General features: G+C 43.3%; 1 protein-coding gene across 2 annotated transcripts in view; it reads right to left on the reverse strand.

Annotated features, from left to right (window-relative positions):
• Positions 1-16,101, reverse strand: part of CSE1L (chromosome segregation 1 like) — a 238,785-nt gene that overhangs the window by 190,484 nt on the left and 32,200 nt on the right. For both annotated transcript variants that reach the window (XM_063958891.1, XM_063958892.1), the window contains exon 4: positions 8,910-9,052. In XM_063958891.1, the coding sequence (XP_063814961.1) occupies positions 8,910-9,052 (143 nt within the window). The remainder of the gene's footprint in view (positions 1-8,909; positions 9,053-16,101) is intronic.

Raw genomic sequence — 16,101 nt, forward strand, 5'->3', positions numbered from 1 at the left:
ACGGAATCGGAGTAAACCGGTAGATCAGCCGGTAAGGCCAAGGCGACGTCAGTCCATCTACTGCCCTCGCCTGAGGGTCCCTGGTTCGGGAGCAATACCAAAGAAGCTTCTTGTTGAGTCGAGAAGCCATCAGGTTTATCTGTGGGCAACCCCACTGGTCAATGATCTGCTGAAACACCTGATAGTGGAGCCCCCACTCTCCAGATTTGAAGTCCGTTTCAAAGTTGCCTACTCCCGGACTGAAGATTGCCGACATTGCTCCTGCATTTCTTTCTGCCCAGAGGAGTATTTTTGACACATCTCGCATGCAGGCCCTGCTTTTTGTCCCTCCTTGCCGATTGATGTACGCCACTGCTGTGGCGTTGTCCGACTGCACCTGGATCACGGGATCGCCGAGTAGAGGAGAGGCCTGAAGCGGAGCACTGTAGATCGCCCGAAGTTCCAGAATGTTGATCAGCCCCATCCTCTCAGACTCGCATTTGTCCTGAGGAGGATCCAATCCTGAATCCCGAAACTCCAGCCTTCCAGGAGATTGGAAGACTGCAGCCACCACAGGAGGGAAATCCTGGCCTGAGGTGACAGCCGTATCATTCGGTGCATCTGAAGATGTGGACCACTTGCTCAGGAAATCCAATTGAAATGTTCTGGCATGGAACTTCCCATATTGGATCGCCTCTTATGAGGCAACCATCTTCGTCAACAATCGTATGCAAAGATGGATGGATAATCGAACATGTCGGAGAACCATACGGACCATCTTCTGAAGTGTTTTCACCTTGTCCTCTGGGAGGAACACCTTCTGGGCCACAGTATCCAGTAACATCCCCAGGAACAGGAGCCGCTGAGTTGGCTCCAGGTGGGACTTTTGCAAATTGAGAAACCACCCATGGTGTGAGAAGTTGGATAGTGCTGTCAGTATGGAGCGATAAAAGCTTACTTTTATCAGGAGATCGTCCAGGTAAGGAACAACATTGACCCCCTGGACCATCATCGCCACCATTACCTTTCTGAACACCCTCGGAGCTGTGGACAGGCCGAAGAGTAGCGCCTGGAACTGGTAGAACCGCAGATAAGCCTGATGAGGTGGCCAAATCGGAATATGGAGACAGGCATCCTTGATATCCAAGGAGACCATGAATTCCTGTTCTTCCAGACTCGCAATCACTGCTCGCAAGCATTCCATTTTGAACTTGAAAACCTTTAGGTAAGGGTTCAAGGACTTTAGATTCAAAATGGGCCTTACCAAACCGTCCGGCTTCGGTACCACAAACAGGTTGGAGTAATAACCCTTTCCTCGTTGTTGTATTGGTACTGGAACAATGACGTGGGACTGGACCAACTTTTGGATGGCCTGTTGTAACGCAACTTGCGTATCCTCCAAAGCTGGTAAGCGTGATTTGACATATCGCTGGGGAGGAGCATCGTCGAACTCGAGCTTGTAGCCCTGAGAAATGAGGTCCATGACCCAGGTATTTTGGCAGGAACGCTTCCAGATGCGGCTGAAATTACGCAGTCGAGCTCCCACCTCGAGATCCCCTCGGGGTGTGTGGGCATGTCATGCTGAACTGGTGCTCTGCTCCTGAGAAACTGCATTTGTAGGTCTTCTTGTCTTACCTCTGGTGCCTCTAGCCGCATTGGAGGCACCTCTGGCCCTAAATCGAAATCTGTTAAACCGAAAGGACTGCATAGACGGCCCCCTGGTAGGAAAGCCTAGCCGGCGGGGCACCAGAGGGGAGAAACGTGGATTTCCCCGCAGTAACCTTAGAAATCCACGTATCCAACTCAACCCCGAAGAGCCATTCCCCAGAAAAAGGGAAAAAGATTGTACACTGCGTTTGGACTCTGCATCCGCTATCCATTGACGCAACCACAAGGCCCTGCGCGCCAACACTGCCATGGCAGAGGTCCTAGCATTAATATTGCCCATCTCCTTGAGTGAGTCACACAGGACATGTGTAGTGTCCTGAATGTGCTTCAGGAGAGTCACCGTAGTGATCAGAGGCATATTCCCGGAGAGGCCCTCCTGAATTTGAGAAGCCCACGTGTGGATGGCATGGGTCATCCAGCAACCCACTATGACTGGCCTTTGCGATAAACCTGCTGCTGTGTAGATAGATTTTAGTGTAGTCTCTATTTTTCTGTCCCTATGGTTCTTTATGATTAAGGAGCCCGGGGGGCAGGCAGCACCGCCTTTTTAAGACAGTTGAGGGGTGATTATAACAAAGTTTGTCTTTTTCTGTAACCTTTAATAAATATTTGTACCATACCGCCTACATAGCGCCAGTGTAGGCTCCAGGCCTCCCCCCTGTATCTCCTATACCTCTCGGCCGTCCCCCGCAGCGGGGTTGTGGAGCCAGGAGCCCTCTCAGAGGCCCCTGCTAGTCGCGGCCTACCCATGGACCGGAAGCCGCGGCCTCGATTAGCTCACTCTCCCCGCCGGAAGTACACCATTGGCGCGGAGGCCCGGAAACGGCCCCCACCTCCTCAAACGGGGCAGTGAATGACACTGTTCTCCCCTGTGCCTCCCCCTATACCTGTGGGCCATTACACATTGGCGCTGGAGTGCTGCTGGGAGATATTACAGCCCTAAATGAGTAGCACTGTCAAAATGAGCCTGTGTGTGCTGCTACCTAAGTGCCTGCATCTGTGAGTGAGGTCAATCAGTGAGGCACTACCTATCTGACCCTGGGACGCTGTGCTGCTGGCTGAGTGTCTGATCTCTCACCCCTCTCTACCTGCTGGGAGTCCATCCTCTAGGCACATGATAGTCTTCTACCTGGCCCCTTGTGATGCCGATCTTCTGATGTAGCCCAGACCGCTTATACGCCACCACCCTGGTTCTTTAAGCTTACCTGACTCTCCGTCATATCTTCTACGGGATCCTAGGATCTTCTACCATTGTCGCCTCGCCTGCGGAATTACATTTCAACAGAATGCCTCCTATAAAGGTTAAAGAGGTCCTGCCTCCCAGAGTGTCTTTCCAATCTCAGAAAGCGGCCCCTACCTCCTCTTCTGTACGGAAGTCCCCTGTCGCCACTTCTGCGCAAGATACTCCCTGCAGCCATGCTTCTGTGCCGGGGTTTGTCCCCGACTCAGACGCTCCTCTCACGGTCAAAACTCTGCATCAGGCCCTCTCAGCGTTTAAAACAGAGTTGACTCAAGATCTCACAGCGGCTGTTCGAGAGGTTAAGACGGAATTGCACACTATAGGAGAATGAACAGACCATCTGGAACGGAAAGTAGAGGAATTGGTCTCGTCCCATAGTGACCTTATCACGGCCCATGATCAACAGCAAAGTGACCTTGAGGCGTTTAAAATCAAGATTGCGGATATCGAGGACCGATCTAGGCGTAATATCAAAATTCAAGGCATTCCCGATTCCGTGCAGAATTCTGAGTTGGAAGATTATGCTACCGCGTTATTCAGGAAGCTTTTGCCCAGAGCTGACCCCAGGGAGCTACTCAGACAGGATTCAGACTGCCTAAACCGCGCTCTGTTGCCCCCACATGACACGCTCATGAGAGTGCATTTCTTCACGACGAAAGAACGCATCCTGAAAGCGGCCAGAGACTCTGATTCTGATGTGCTTGTAGGATTACAGCTTTTTCCGGATTTCTCCAAAAAGACAATCGTTTATCCCTGTTACTCTGGCACTCCGTGATCAGGAAATCCCCTACCGTTGGGGTTTACCGGTAAAGCTCATCATCTCGTATAAAAATAAGTCCTACACAGCTGCTTCGTTGGAAGCTGGAGTCAAATGGTCTCAGAGTGGGATATCTGTTACGATGCCTCATGGATCCAAGAAACAGTCAACTCTCCGTTCGGATTGGTCCATCGCCTGAATTCGACCCGGCGGGTTCGGGCTTTGAATGTGGACTTTATTCTGTACCGTTATCACAGTTGGGACTCAGCTATACTCTCTGTTGTGGTCACGTGAGTTACTCTGTTAAGTAGTTATGTTGCTGGAGTCCCGGCCTTGTGCTTATAGTTTGACTCAAGTGTATATGTTTTCTGTTTTCTTTACGTAGTTGGTAAGCATATATGTCCATGTTTCTTTTTTTCCTTATCTAGGTTCATGGGTGGTGGTGGTGTTAGGCCACGTTTCCCCGTTAATGTACTACTGCATTTTTTTGCTTTCCTTGCAGTAGTTATACCGACCCGATGTACTGGGTCGTTTTGGTTTGTTCTTACCCTTTCTTCTCCCGCTATTCCCCCCCACGACACTAACTGTTTGAGACATAAAATTTTCATATATGTATATCTAAATATCTTTCCACTCATGGCGTGCTTTAGGATGCTTCAGATTCTGTCCATGAACGTCAAGGGGTTAAACTCCCCTAATAAGCAAAGGTTGGCATTGGGCTATTGTGCTAGACACAAGGCGGATATTGTTACACTGCAGGAGACACACTTATCTTTAGCGCCTCCTATGTTTAAAGATCATATGTTTCCTTTGGGTTATTTTGCAAACGGCCCTTAAAAGGAACGGTGTGGCTATATTGTTTAAGAACTCCGTCTCCTTCACTTTACATACCCAGGTTGCCGATAAAAATGGCCGCTATCTTATCCTGAGTGGCCTTTTAAATGACAAACCGGTTACCCTGGTCTCAGCTTATGCCCCTAACTCAAATCAAGTAACTTTTATACGCAAACTGTGTTTAGCTATCCAGAAGATCCGTACAGACTCGCTTCTCCTCACGGGGGACTTTAATTTGGTCCTTGACCCTAGGTTGGAAAGATCTCCCAGACCCTCTTCCTCCTCTTTAGCCTCCTCTAACGCCTTGTCCCTAGCCTTCCGTAATCTATTGGTTGAATTTGACCTGTACGATATTTGGAGAGTGCAAAACCCTTCTGGCCGTGAGTACACCTACTATTCTCCTGTTCACAACTCCTATTCTCGTATTGATTTTTTGTTTTCCGATAAATGGACCCTCCAATTTGCCAGATCCGTAGATATTCTTCCAATAACCTGGTCAGACCACGCCCCACTGATTCTTAAATGGGACATTACTAGTCAACATACCACGCCCCGACCTTGGAGACTTTCTCCTCACTTACTGGCCAACCCCGTATCTAAAAAAAATTATAGTAGACAGCGTCAAATCTTATTTGGAATTTAATTCCCCTTCGGACACGTTCACTCTGAATTTCTGGTGCGCACTGAAATCCGTTGCTAGAGGGGTGGTAATACAGGCGGGAGCCCAGCTTAAAAAAACTCCATCAGTAACGTCTGAATGATTTGGAGCGTAAATTAAAGGAATTGGAGGGAAAAAAAAAAATCAAGCTCGGCCCTCGAGATCCCTTCAGAAGGAGTTAGCTGACACTAGGTCCCAACTTCAGACAATGCTTATGGCACGCACCCAGGCTTCATTAAGCAGGATGCGTCAGAAATTTTACCTGGCGGGGAATAGACCGGGGAAATTGCTTGCTCGTAAGCTTAGAGCGCAACAAGCTAGGAATAGAATCAAGCTTACTGTATCCCCATCGGGCGCCAAAATATCTAACCCTTTGGAGATATCGAATCAGTTTGCAGACTTCTATTCCCAACTTTACAACCTCTCGACTGACCCTTCTACTCCGCAGCCCACTCTTTCCTCTATTAACTCCTTTCTTGCTGATTTGAGACTCCCTTGCATTGCCGGCGACCAATTAGAGATGCTGAATGCTCCCTGGTCCACCACGGAAACTCTAAGGGTGATTAAGTCTCTCCCTAAATATAAGGCACCAGGCCCCGACGGCTTTATTAATGATTTTTATGCCTCACTCCAGGACCTCCTGGCTCCCTCTTTGGTAGTAGTTTATAATGAAATCACCTCTCAGGGCACTCTCTCAAGGGAGATGCTGGAGGCCCGCATTGTCACGATTCCCAAACCGAGGAAAGGACTTGACTTCTTGCCAAAATTACCGCCCCATTGCGCTATTAAACGGGGACATTAAAATATATGCTAAATTAATAGCTTATCAATTGAATACTCTTCTCCCCTCCCTTAAACATCCCGACCAGGTCGGATTTATCCCTGGAAGGCAAGCATCTGACAATACCCGTAGGGCAGGCATGTCCAAACTGCGGCCCTCCAGCTGTTGTGAAACTACATATCCCAGCATGCCCTGACACAGTTTTGCTGTCAGAGAATGCTAAAGCTGTGTCAAGGCATGCTGGGATGTGTAGTTTCTCAATAGCTGGAGGACCGCAGTTTGGACATGCCTGCCGTAGGGTATTTAAGCTCGTAAACTCCTTAGCCCGTGAACAAGGTCTTCTTCTGTTATCTCTAATTGCGGAGAAGGCTTTTGACCGCATAAACTGGACTTACAAAAGGGAAGTATTATTGAAATTTGGCTTCCGTGACCAAATCCTGTCGTCCATATTGGCCTTGTATAGCTATCCCTCGGCCCGGGTCTTTAGTAATGGTTTTCTATCTTCTCCCTTCCCAATTTACAATGGCACCCGTCAGGGATGTCCTCTCTCCCCTCTCATTTTTGTCCTGGCAATCGAGCCTTTAACAGCTAAGATTCGAGCAAACCCAAAGTTACCAGGACTTCGGTTAGGTTCCACCCCCCATAAACTTTGTCTATTCGCGGACAATGTTCTCCTATTTGTAACCGACCGTCGCACCACACACACACACAATGTTTTAGATGGTACTCTGCAGCATCTTATTACAAATTAAACAACTAAAACTGATGTCCTGCCTATTAATCTCACCCACTCCATGGCTCCTTTGCGTGCTAAATACCGCTACAATTGGCAAACGACCGCAATACGATATTTGGGTATCTCTATCCCCCCATCCTCCTCTTCTGTATTTGAGGTTAACCTCCCTCCTTTACTGACCTCATTACAGTTGTCCATTAAATCGTGGCTTAACTATGAGATATCTTGGCTGGGACGTTTGGCTGCTTTTAAAATGTCGTTGCTTCCCAAATTAATGTTTTGGTTTCGTACAATTCCCTTTGTTTTCCCCAAGAAATATTTAGATAAGGCTACTACTATTCTCACCAACTATATTTGGTCTTCCCGCCCGCCTAAACTGGCCCGTGCCAGTATGTCATTACCTAGGAGAGTTGGTGGCCTGGAAATGCCTAATCTTTCCCTATACCAAGAAGCCTGCCTCTTAGCCCAGATAAAAGCTCTCTCTAGTGTGGACGTGTCTGGAGGAATTAGCCTGCCCCAGGTTTCCTTTGAGGAATATCTTTTGGCTACCTAAATCTATGCGACCATCGGACCTACGCCTTCTCCCCTCAACCTGAGCCACACTACAGGTCTGGGACAGATTGACCATGGGTTTATCCCCTTCCTTTCATAATCTGTCTCGAATCTCCCTACGCACAGTAGCCACCCTAGTTCCCAATCTCAATTTGGCAGGTTGGTGTTCTAGGGGGATTGGTCTCCTGGGAGATCTGTTCCAAGGGCCCATGCTTAGCTCCTTCTCTGACATTCAAGAACGCTTTGCCTTGCCTGACACTGAGAGGCTCAGATTCTATCAAATACAACATTGGTGGAACAGCCTTCACCTTGCCCCCACCCCACTGCCCCCTCCTATCTCACAGGTCCTAGGCCGCCTTTCTAAAGATACCTTTAAAGGTGAGATTTCCTTCTAGTACAAAACATTACTAACTTTGATTCCCGTTCTTAAAACTAGAGCCCAAATCAAGTGGGAGCAGGATATTGGCTGTACCCTAACCGACTCTCAATGGCAAAACATTTTTATGTCGTCCTTTGCAATGTCTAAATGCCTGAATCACTCAGAGATGCACGTCAAGTTGCTGCATAGACTATATCTCACACCTGATAGGTTGCACACGATTTGGCCTACATGCTCGAAGTTTTGTTGGCGTTTATGTGGTGAGGTGAGCCACCTTTTCCATATTTTTTGGACCTGTCCCCTTATTAAATTGTACTGGGTCAAGGTGTTTGGGCTAATTAATAAAGTGCTTGAACTCAACCTGTGCCCCTCCCCCCTCATAGCTTTACTGAATGTCTACCCGCGTTCTGCGGGTGCTCATTTACAACACGTTTTAGGCCATATCTGCCTCGCAGCCCGTGCGGCCTTAGCCCAGAATTGGAAACAAACTATACCACCACCACCCCCCCCTTAATGAAAGTCGTACACAAAATTCAGATGGAGACTGAGTATATGCCTTGCTCCCTTTCTGCCAAGTCCCCTCTAGTGCGCTGGAAGCCCTGGCTCCTCTTTGTCACGGAGGGTGAAGGAGCAAACCTGGTATTGCGTTCCCCCTCCCCGGACATCCACCCGCATACCCCTCCCCCAGATGGAGACCCCCCTCTTCACGAGTCTGGGATTGCTCTGTGCTCAAAGTTGCAATTCGTATTATTATTGTGAGCTCAGTGCCGCCTCTGCTTTCTTTTATTCTGTATTTTTTACTGTATTACGTCCATTGTAGTTTTTCTGATACATATGTTTGATTAATTTTGAACTGTATGTATATGTGTACATGTGGTCTCATTTATGCATTTACTGCCTTCCCCCCCTTCTTTCTGTACCCGTTTTGCAAAACAAAAAACTGAATACAAATTATTGATGTTAAAAATAAAAAAAAAGTCAAATATTTAACACTTTGGCAGATCACAGAGAACCCTATATCACATCATGGCCTACACAATGAGAATGCACACGGACCAAACACTAGCATGCAAAGCCTTCTTTCTAGACACACATACACTAGTTCATATTACACTTTTCTGTGCCATAGTCCTCACATAGGTCCTCTCCCTCACATGCCATGCTATCCTAACTACCCCCCATCAGCCTTATGCAAATCATGACATACTCATGTAAACTCCACTTTACCAATCACTAATTACAGCACCCCTATAAAGAACAGAAAAAGTGAAAACTACAGTATAAGATTTAATAAGATTCAAAAGGCCACAGACTGTGGTACTTACAATTCTCCAGTTCCTTTTGATGTAGTTCTTAAAAGTAACAGATGAACACACTTTGATGACGTTATCTTGGGAACGCTCCAGCAGGGTTAAAAGCAACAATGGATAATTTGGATTTGCTTCTACAGATTCCAGATACTTTTCAGCTAAAGAAAACAACACTAATATTATTTCTACCCAATCTAAATTGTGAAGCAGAATAATCCGATCCCCTAGTGTTACAGTAGTGTGTGTTTATATACACAGAATTAACCTCTACAGGTCAAAATCAATAGTGTTTCAGTATTGGCAAGTTCACATGGGGTTACCATACAAAACTTTATTACTTTAAATAAGTGCTCCACTGCGAAACAGAACACATTAATTACCAAACAGGTCACTAGTAATGGAAATCTGCAATAGATCGGAAGCATATTTCTCCATTTATTAGAGGTTCATTCCACATCAGATCACGTCCTTAAACAAGATGGTTTTAACTGCGTCTTGCCCTTACATTATTTTAATAGCCTTTTTATCCAATACATAACACGTAACACACAACACATTATACACCACATTGAAACACATGGACAAGTTATAGTACTATATTATGTATATATGGTATCTTATCTTTACTTATGTGTTGAATGGGAGCGCTGCAACACTTTAACCAAGGTATATTTATATACCTTATATACCTTACTAGAGATGTTAATAGTTATCCTAAAATATATTGATTAGGTTAATTTTTTAATACAATAACAAAAATAATGATAAAAATAAATTAGCTAGTGACGATATAGATAAAACGGAGAATAAAAGTAAAGCTAAAAATAAAATAAAGAGTGACAGCAATATAAATATTAAGGAAATTCTTATTTAAGATATTTTTATAAAGTTATATGTATTTGTTAGTAGCAGGTATAGTGTATATACACACATATATATATATATATATATATATATATATATATATATATATATATATAATCCATATTCTGATGGTCTACATCTATTATCGTCTAATTATATGGATTCATTAGTAACGGTGTGATTCATATGCATAATCTTCATTATTCTTGTGATCTATATCCATTAACTTCTATAATCATATATTTAGTGATTATTCATTTTGCCTGGTGTACTTTCTTTAATGGTTACTTAATAACTACTTCCTCTGATGGTTACTTAAGAAAGGGGATAATTTCCATCTCTATATTAAGACCTCTTGGGGATAGGGTGCTCAGATCGTATATCATCTTAAGGTCTTCTTTCGCAACGATATTTTCCACGTTCCCTCTGCTCCACGATCTTGTAACCTGTTTTAGGCCCATAAACTATAGAAGACTGGGGTCTGAATTATGCATTTCTTTAAAATGTAGAGGTACGCTGTGGTTGTCCAGACCATTCTTTATGTTACACATATATTCCTGAATTCGAGTATGTAATTTCCTTTTCGTTTTGCCTACATATTTTCCTGTCATACGGCAACTTATTCTTCCTCTAATTGTGAGAGTCTTTATTGGAGAAAGAGTTCTCTTCTATCACTAGTTTTGTGGAGTTTCGTCTAGTTTTCTTACACGCTGTGCATAATCCCACAACGGGAGAAGCCATAATTTTTTCGTTTTTGTTCTATTTGTTTCATAGAGAAATTACTTTTGACAAGTGTTGTCTTGATGGTAGGTGCCCTCCTATATACTATCCTGGGATATGAGGGTAATATGTCACGCAAATCTTCATCAGTTTGGAGTACGTGCCAATGTTGTTTAATGCTTATTTCAAGAAGCTTGCTTTGTATCGAGTAGTCTGCTATAGAGAGGACGTTTTTCGGTTCTTCTGGATTTTTTGTTTAATACTTCAAAAGATCTTCTCTATTTATTTGGCTTATTCTTTCCATCTCCTTCTCAAGGTGCTGTGTGTGTGCGTCATAATTTTTCTTTGTGAAGTTTTCTATCATACGCTTTGCTGGTATTTTGAAGTCTGCTTCTCTTGAACAGTTCCTTTTTATTCGTCTCAACTGTCCTCCCGGGATATTCGTGATCCACTTTTTGTGGTGATTACTAGTTGCATTTAGGTAACTGCTGCAGTCTGTTGGTTGACAAGTGTATTGATCTCCAATTTATTGTTATCTATAAAGATTGTCAGGTCTGCGAAATTAATCGATTCGCTGCTGATGTTGTGTGTGAATTCCAGGTTGACTGTATTTTCATTTAGTTGTTTAAAAAGTTCTTCCAGATACGCATGTCGGCCCTTCCATATGATAATATCATCTATGAATCTTGCCCATAGTTTTAAAGTTGTCCTTTAACGATTCATTACTCCATATCTTCTCGTTCTCGCATTCCGCCAGGATTAGTGTAAGATAGCACAAATTTGCTGCCCATTGCAGTCCCTTTCACTTGGACATAAAAATCTTCTCCAAACTGGAAATAATTGTGCTGTAATATGAACAACATTGCTTCAACCAGTAATTGTATCTGTTCACTTTTGAGGTCTGTATCTTTCTTCAACCTTTTCTTTACATGTTCGCATCCTATCTCATGTTGTATGCACGTGTATAGTGATTTGACATCACAGGTTGCCAATAAAAGTTTTTCTTCTCATACTGTTTTATTAATCATGTTTATTACATGAGTGGTGTCATAAATATAAATATATATATATATATATATATATATATATATATATATATATATATATATATATATATATATATATATATATATATATATATATATATACTCCATATCCATCCTTTGTGTTTTAAGACTGCAGCCTGTAAAAATGTATCCACATACCCTGAGAGATTTGCAGTAAGAGATCCGATGCCGGCAATAATTGGTCTGCCCGGAGGGTTTTATAAGTCCTGTGGAAGGAGAGGTACTTAGCCACCTGTAAGCTACACACAGGGTCCTGGGGATAGGTGGGAAGTGTGGATGGATCAGGTTCCCATCCATTTGGCCCAGACCAGGTCTTATAGGCTTCTTAGCCCAAGAAGTTGCTTCATCAGTCAGCACCTGGGTGCTGGGTTTAAAGCAGAGTCTCTCCCATGAGTCAGGGCTCCTGAAGGCAGTTAGTGTCCAGGTGATAGGCCTGCTAGGGACAGTGGGATCTGGAGGGCTGGGCCACTAGTGTCAGGATGCCGGGACCTGAAGGGTTCCTTATTAAGTAAGAGGGAGTGAGGCAGGGCCTAACCTCCCTGGTAGTTTATACTATAGACAGTGATCTTTGTATAATATATATATATATATATATATATATATATATATATATATATATATATATATATATATATATCTTTGCTTTTGCGCTACCTGAATAAAAGGGTATCCGTTCAGATGGTCGACCATGTTATGGTCGATAGTCATTAGGTCGACCACTATTGGTCGACATTGACATGGTCGACATGGACACATGGTCGACACATGAAAAGGTCATGAGTTTTTTTTTTTTTTTTATTCTTTTGTGGAACTTTTCCATACTTTACGATCCACGTGGAGTACAATTGGAACGGTAATCTGTGCCGAGCGCAGCGAGGCACCTTGCCCGAAGCATGGCGAGCGAAGCGAGCCATGCGAGCGGACACTGCACTAATTGGGGTTCCCCGTCACTTTACGCATAAACACCAAAAAAACTCATGTCGACCTTTCACGTGGTGGCCATTTTCATGTGTTGACCATGTCTATGTCGACCAACAGTGGTCGACCTAATGACTGTCGACCATAACACGGTCGACCATTCATACCGGAACCAATAAAAGGTATTTGTTGTTTTTGCACAAGCCTGGAGTCGGTCGTTGGTGGAATTTTTGTAGCAGAGTGCATTCTAGCAAGACTCCTATTACAGTCCTTAAGGATTTTTGGTAGGTGGTAGAACACTGGGGTAATGGGGTTCTTCTGGTTAAGGTATTTGTGCTCCTTTTTGTTTAGTATGCCCAGATTTGATCCTTTCTTCAACAGTGATGTTAGCTTCTCCATGTATTGTATAGTAGTATTCATCTTCAACTTCCGATATGTGGATTTATCTTTTAGTTGAGATCATGCTTCCTTCTCATGTGATCTGTCCGTAATTACTACTCCCCCACCCTTGTCTGCAGGCTTAATGATAATGTCAGTGTTCTTACTCAAAGATGTTAGGGCCTCTTTCTCTTCTTTAGTAATATTCCACTTCGGTCTGTGGATTTTTTCTGTCATCTTTTCTATATCCTGTTCAATCAGTCTTTGAAACGTTTTGATAAATGGAACTTTTAAATGCTGTGAGTAAAATGATGGTGGCTCCTTTAATCCGGAATGAACAAAATCATCATGTTTTTGTTTGGTTTGTTCCTTATTTGCTAGATGTTTCTTATGGAATTTCTTCAGGGTTAATTTTCTAATAAATGAATGCAGATCTATAAAAGTATTGAATTTATTCAGTTTATTTGTGGGTGCAAATTTGAGCCCCTTCTGTAGGGCTCTCAATTGCCCATCACTGAGTTCATATTTGCTTAAGTTGAAGATGCCTTTCTGTTGACAGCTCTTTGCGTTTTTCTTTGATTTGTTGTTCCTTTTTCCATTTGGTCTTAATCCCTCCACACTTTCCCCGCTTGTACTTGGGCTTATAGTTCTTCTCTTCCTTTTCCCCATGTCCTGGATGGGTTGTGTTGACTTCGGTATTGCACCTTGCTCCAGCAACACATGATCCTTGAGGTTCAGCGGAAATTTGAGGAAAAATTACTGCACAGAAAGGGTAGTGGACAAGTGGAATAGCCTCCCATCAGAGGTGGTATAGGCTAAGACAGTAGGGCAATTTAAACATGCATGGGATAGACATAAGGATATCCTTATAAAGAAATAGGGATCAAATAAGTTTGGAGATAAAAATGGTAAAGAAAAAAAAAAAAAGGGGGGCAGACTAGATGGGCCAAGTGGTTCTTATCTACCATCAAATTCTAGGTTTCTATAATTAGACGATAATAGATGTAGACCATAAGAATATGGATGATTATATACACTGCTCAAAAAAATAAAGGGAACACTAAAATAACACATCCTAGATCTGAATGAATGAAACATTCTTACTAAATACTTTGTTCTTTACATAGTTGAATGTGCTGACAACAAAATCACACAAAAATTATCAATGGAAATCAAATTTATTAACCCATGGAGGTCTGGATTTGGAGTCACACTCAAAATTAAAGTGGAAAAACACACTACAGGCCGATCCAACTTTGATGTAATGTCCTTAAAACAAGTCAAAATGAGGCTCAGTAGTGTGTGTGGCCTCCACGTGCCTGTATGACCTCCCTACAACGCCTGGGCATGCTCTTGATGAGGTGGCGGATGGTCTCCTGAGGGATCTCCTCCCAGACCTAGACTAAAGCATCCACCAACTCCTGGACAGTCTGTGGTGCAACATGGTGTTGGTGGATGGAGCGAGACATGATGTCCCAGATGTGCTCAATTGGATTCAGGTCTGGGGAATGGGCAGGCCAGTCCATAGCATCAATGCCTTCGCCTTGCTGGAACTGCTGACACACTCCAGCCACATGATGTCTAGGATTGTCTTGCATTAGCAGGAACCCAGGGCCAACCGCACCAGCATATGGTCTCACAAGGGGTCTGAGGATCTCATCTCGGTTCCTAATGGTAGTCAGGCTACCTCTGGCAAGCACATGGAGGGCTGTGCGGCCCCCCAAAGAAATTCCACCCCACACCATTACTGACCCACTGCCAAACTGGTCATGCTGGAGGATGTTGCAGGCAGCAGAACATTCTCCTTGGCGTCTCCAGACTCTGTCACGTGCTCAGTGAGAACCTGCTTTCATCTGTGAAGAGCACAGGACGCCAGTGGCGAATTTGCCAGTCTTGGTGTTCTCTGGCAAATTCCAAACGTCCTGCACGGTGTTGGTCTGTAAGCACAACCCCCACCTGTGGACGTTGGGCCCTCATACCACCCTCATGGAGTCTGTTTCTGATTGTTTGAGTAGACACATGCACATTTGTGGCTTGCTGGAGGTCATTTTGTTTTAACAAAAAAGGGAACAAAGGGGAAAGGAAAAACTTCTGCACCAGTCAAAAGGTCAACATGTGTTCTTTATTAAATGAAATGAACCCCATTAATACATGTATTGTGGTGTTGATTCACTATCATATGTTGGGGGTGCCGCCATAGACAATAAGGTTGAAGACACAAAAAGAAAAAGGAAAGATTGTCTCTTAGTTGGCGCACAAAAGGAGAAAGAAATGATTTAATCTAAAATATAACTTTTAATAGTGATCAGTTAAAATAGATGTGAAATATATCTGAAAAAATGTTTTATTAATAAAAGATATTATATCTATTAAGAATATTCACTGTGTCACTTGTTTTATTTCCATTTATTTTGTTATTCTAAGGATCCAGACCACTCTTAGCATATATCCACCGGTTGGTATAATTTTAAAAAGGTGTGTCACTCTGCAGGGGACCAAAAGGGGGGGCTTGTGTGGAACGGGTCCACGGTACCCCTATTTAAGCTTAATATAGATTGTATTTAGGTCTCCTTTTACACACTGTTAATATATTACAGAAAGAGTGTCCCGTAATATAATGCACTTTTTAAATACAGTGCCATTTATATAACACCCCCGTCCTGTGATTTCTCATACAGATAATTGTTTGCCTGTTCTTATTACCAGGCTAAGTTATTGGGGCAAAACACTGTCACAAGTAAAATCATACAGTGTTGCGATCCCCTATTGGATTGACATAATACTGTAACGTTTATTACTTTCCTATAATAAGGAGTTCCTATGATAAGGAGATTCGTGGATATAATGGGATAAATTAATACATGATATGTTTATGTTCAGCATCACACGCCTGTCTTTACAATTTTATCCCATTATGTTATAGACAAGAGGCCATTGAGAATAAGGAGTAACCACAATATTTTATATCATGTGATTATAATTTTACACGTATATCGTGTTCTTGTTATATGCCAGATGTGTAGTACAGTGTTGGTAGTTTAATACATTTCTCTTTTGTATCTCAAAGGATATCAAAGTATGTGAAAGCAAGGGGTCACTGAGACCTATGCAGTAAATGATGTCTCTCTTTATTCGTTTACACGGCTATTGCTGTTGCATACAGATTGAAATACACCTAAAGTGTCTTTGCAGCAGTGATTTAATGCATAATTGATCTCTCATATGTCTCTCACAAAATAAAGGCACAACGCCACTAGGAC

The sequence above is a fragment of the Pseudophryne corroboree genome, chromosome 3, assembly GCF_028390025.1.
Source record: "Pseudophryne corroboree isolate aPseCor3 chromosome 3, aPseCor3.hap2, whole genome shotgun sequence".
NCBI classification, from domain to species: Eukaryota; Metazoa; Chordata; class Amphibia; order Anura; family Myobatrachidae; genus Pseudophryne; species Pseudophryne corroboree.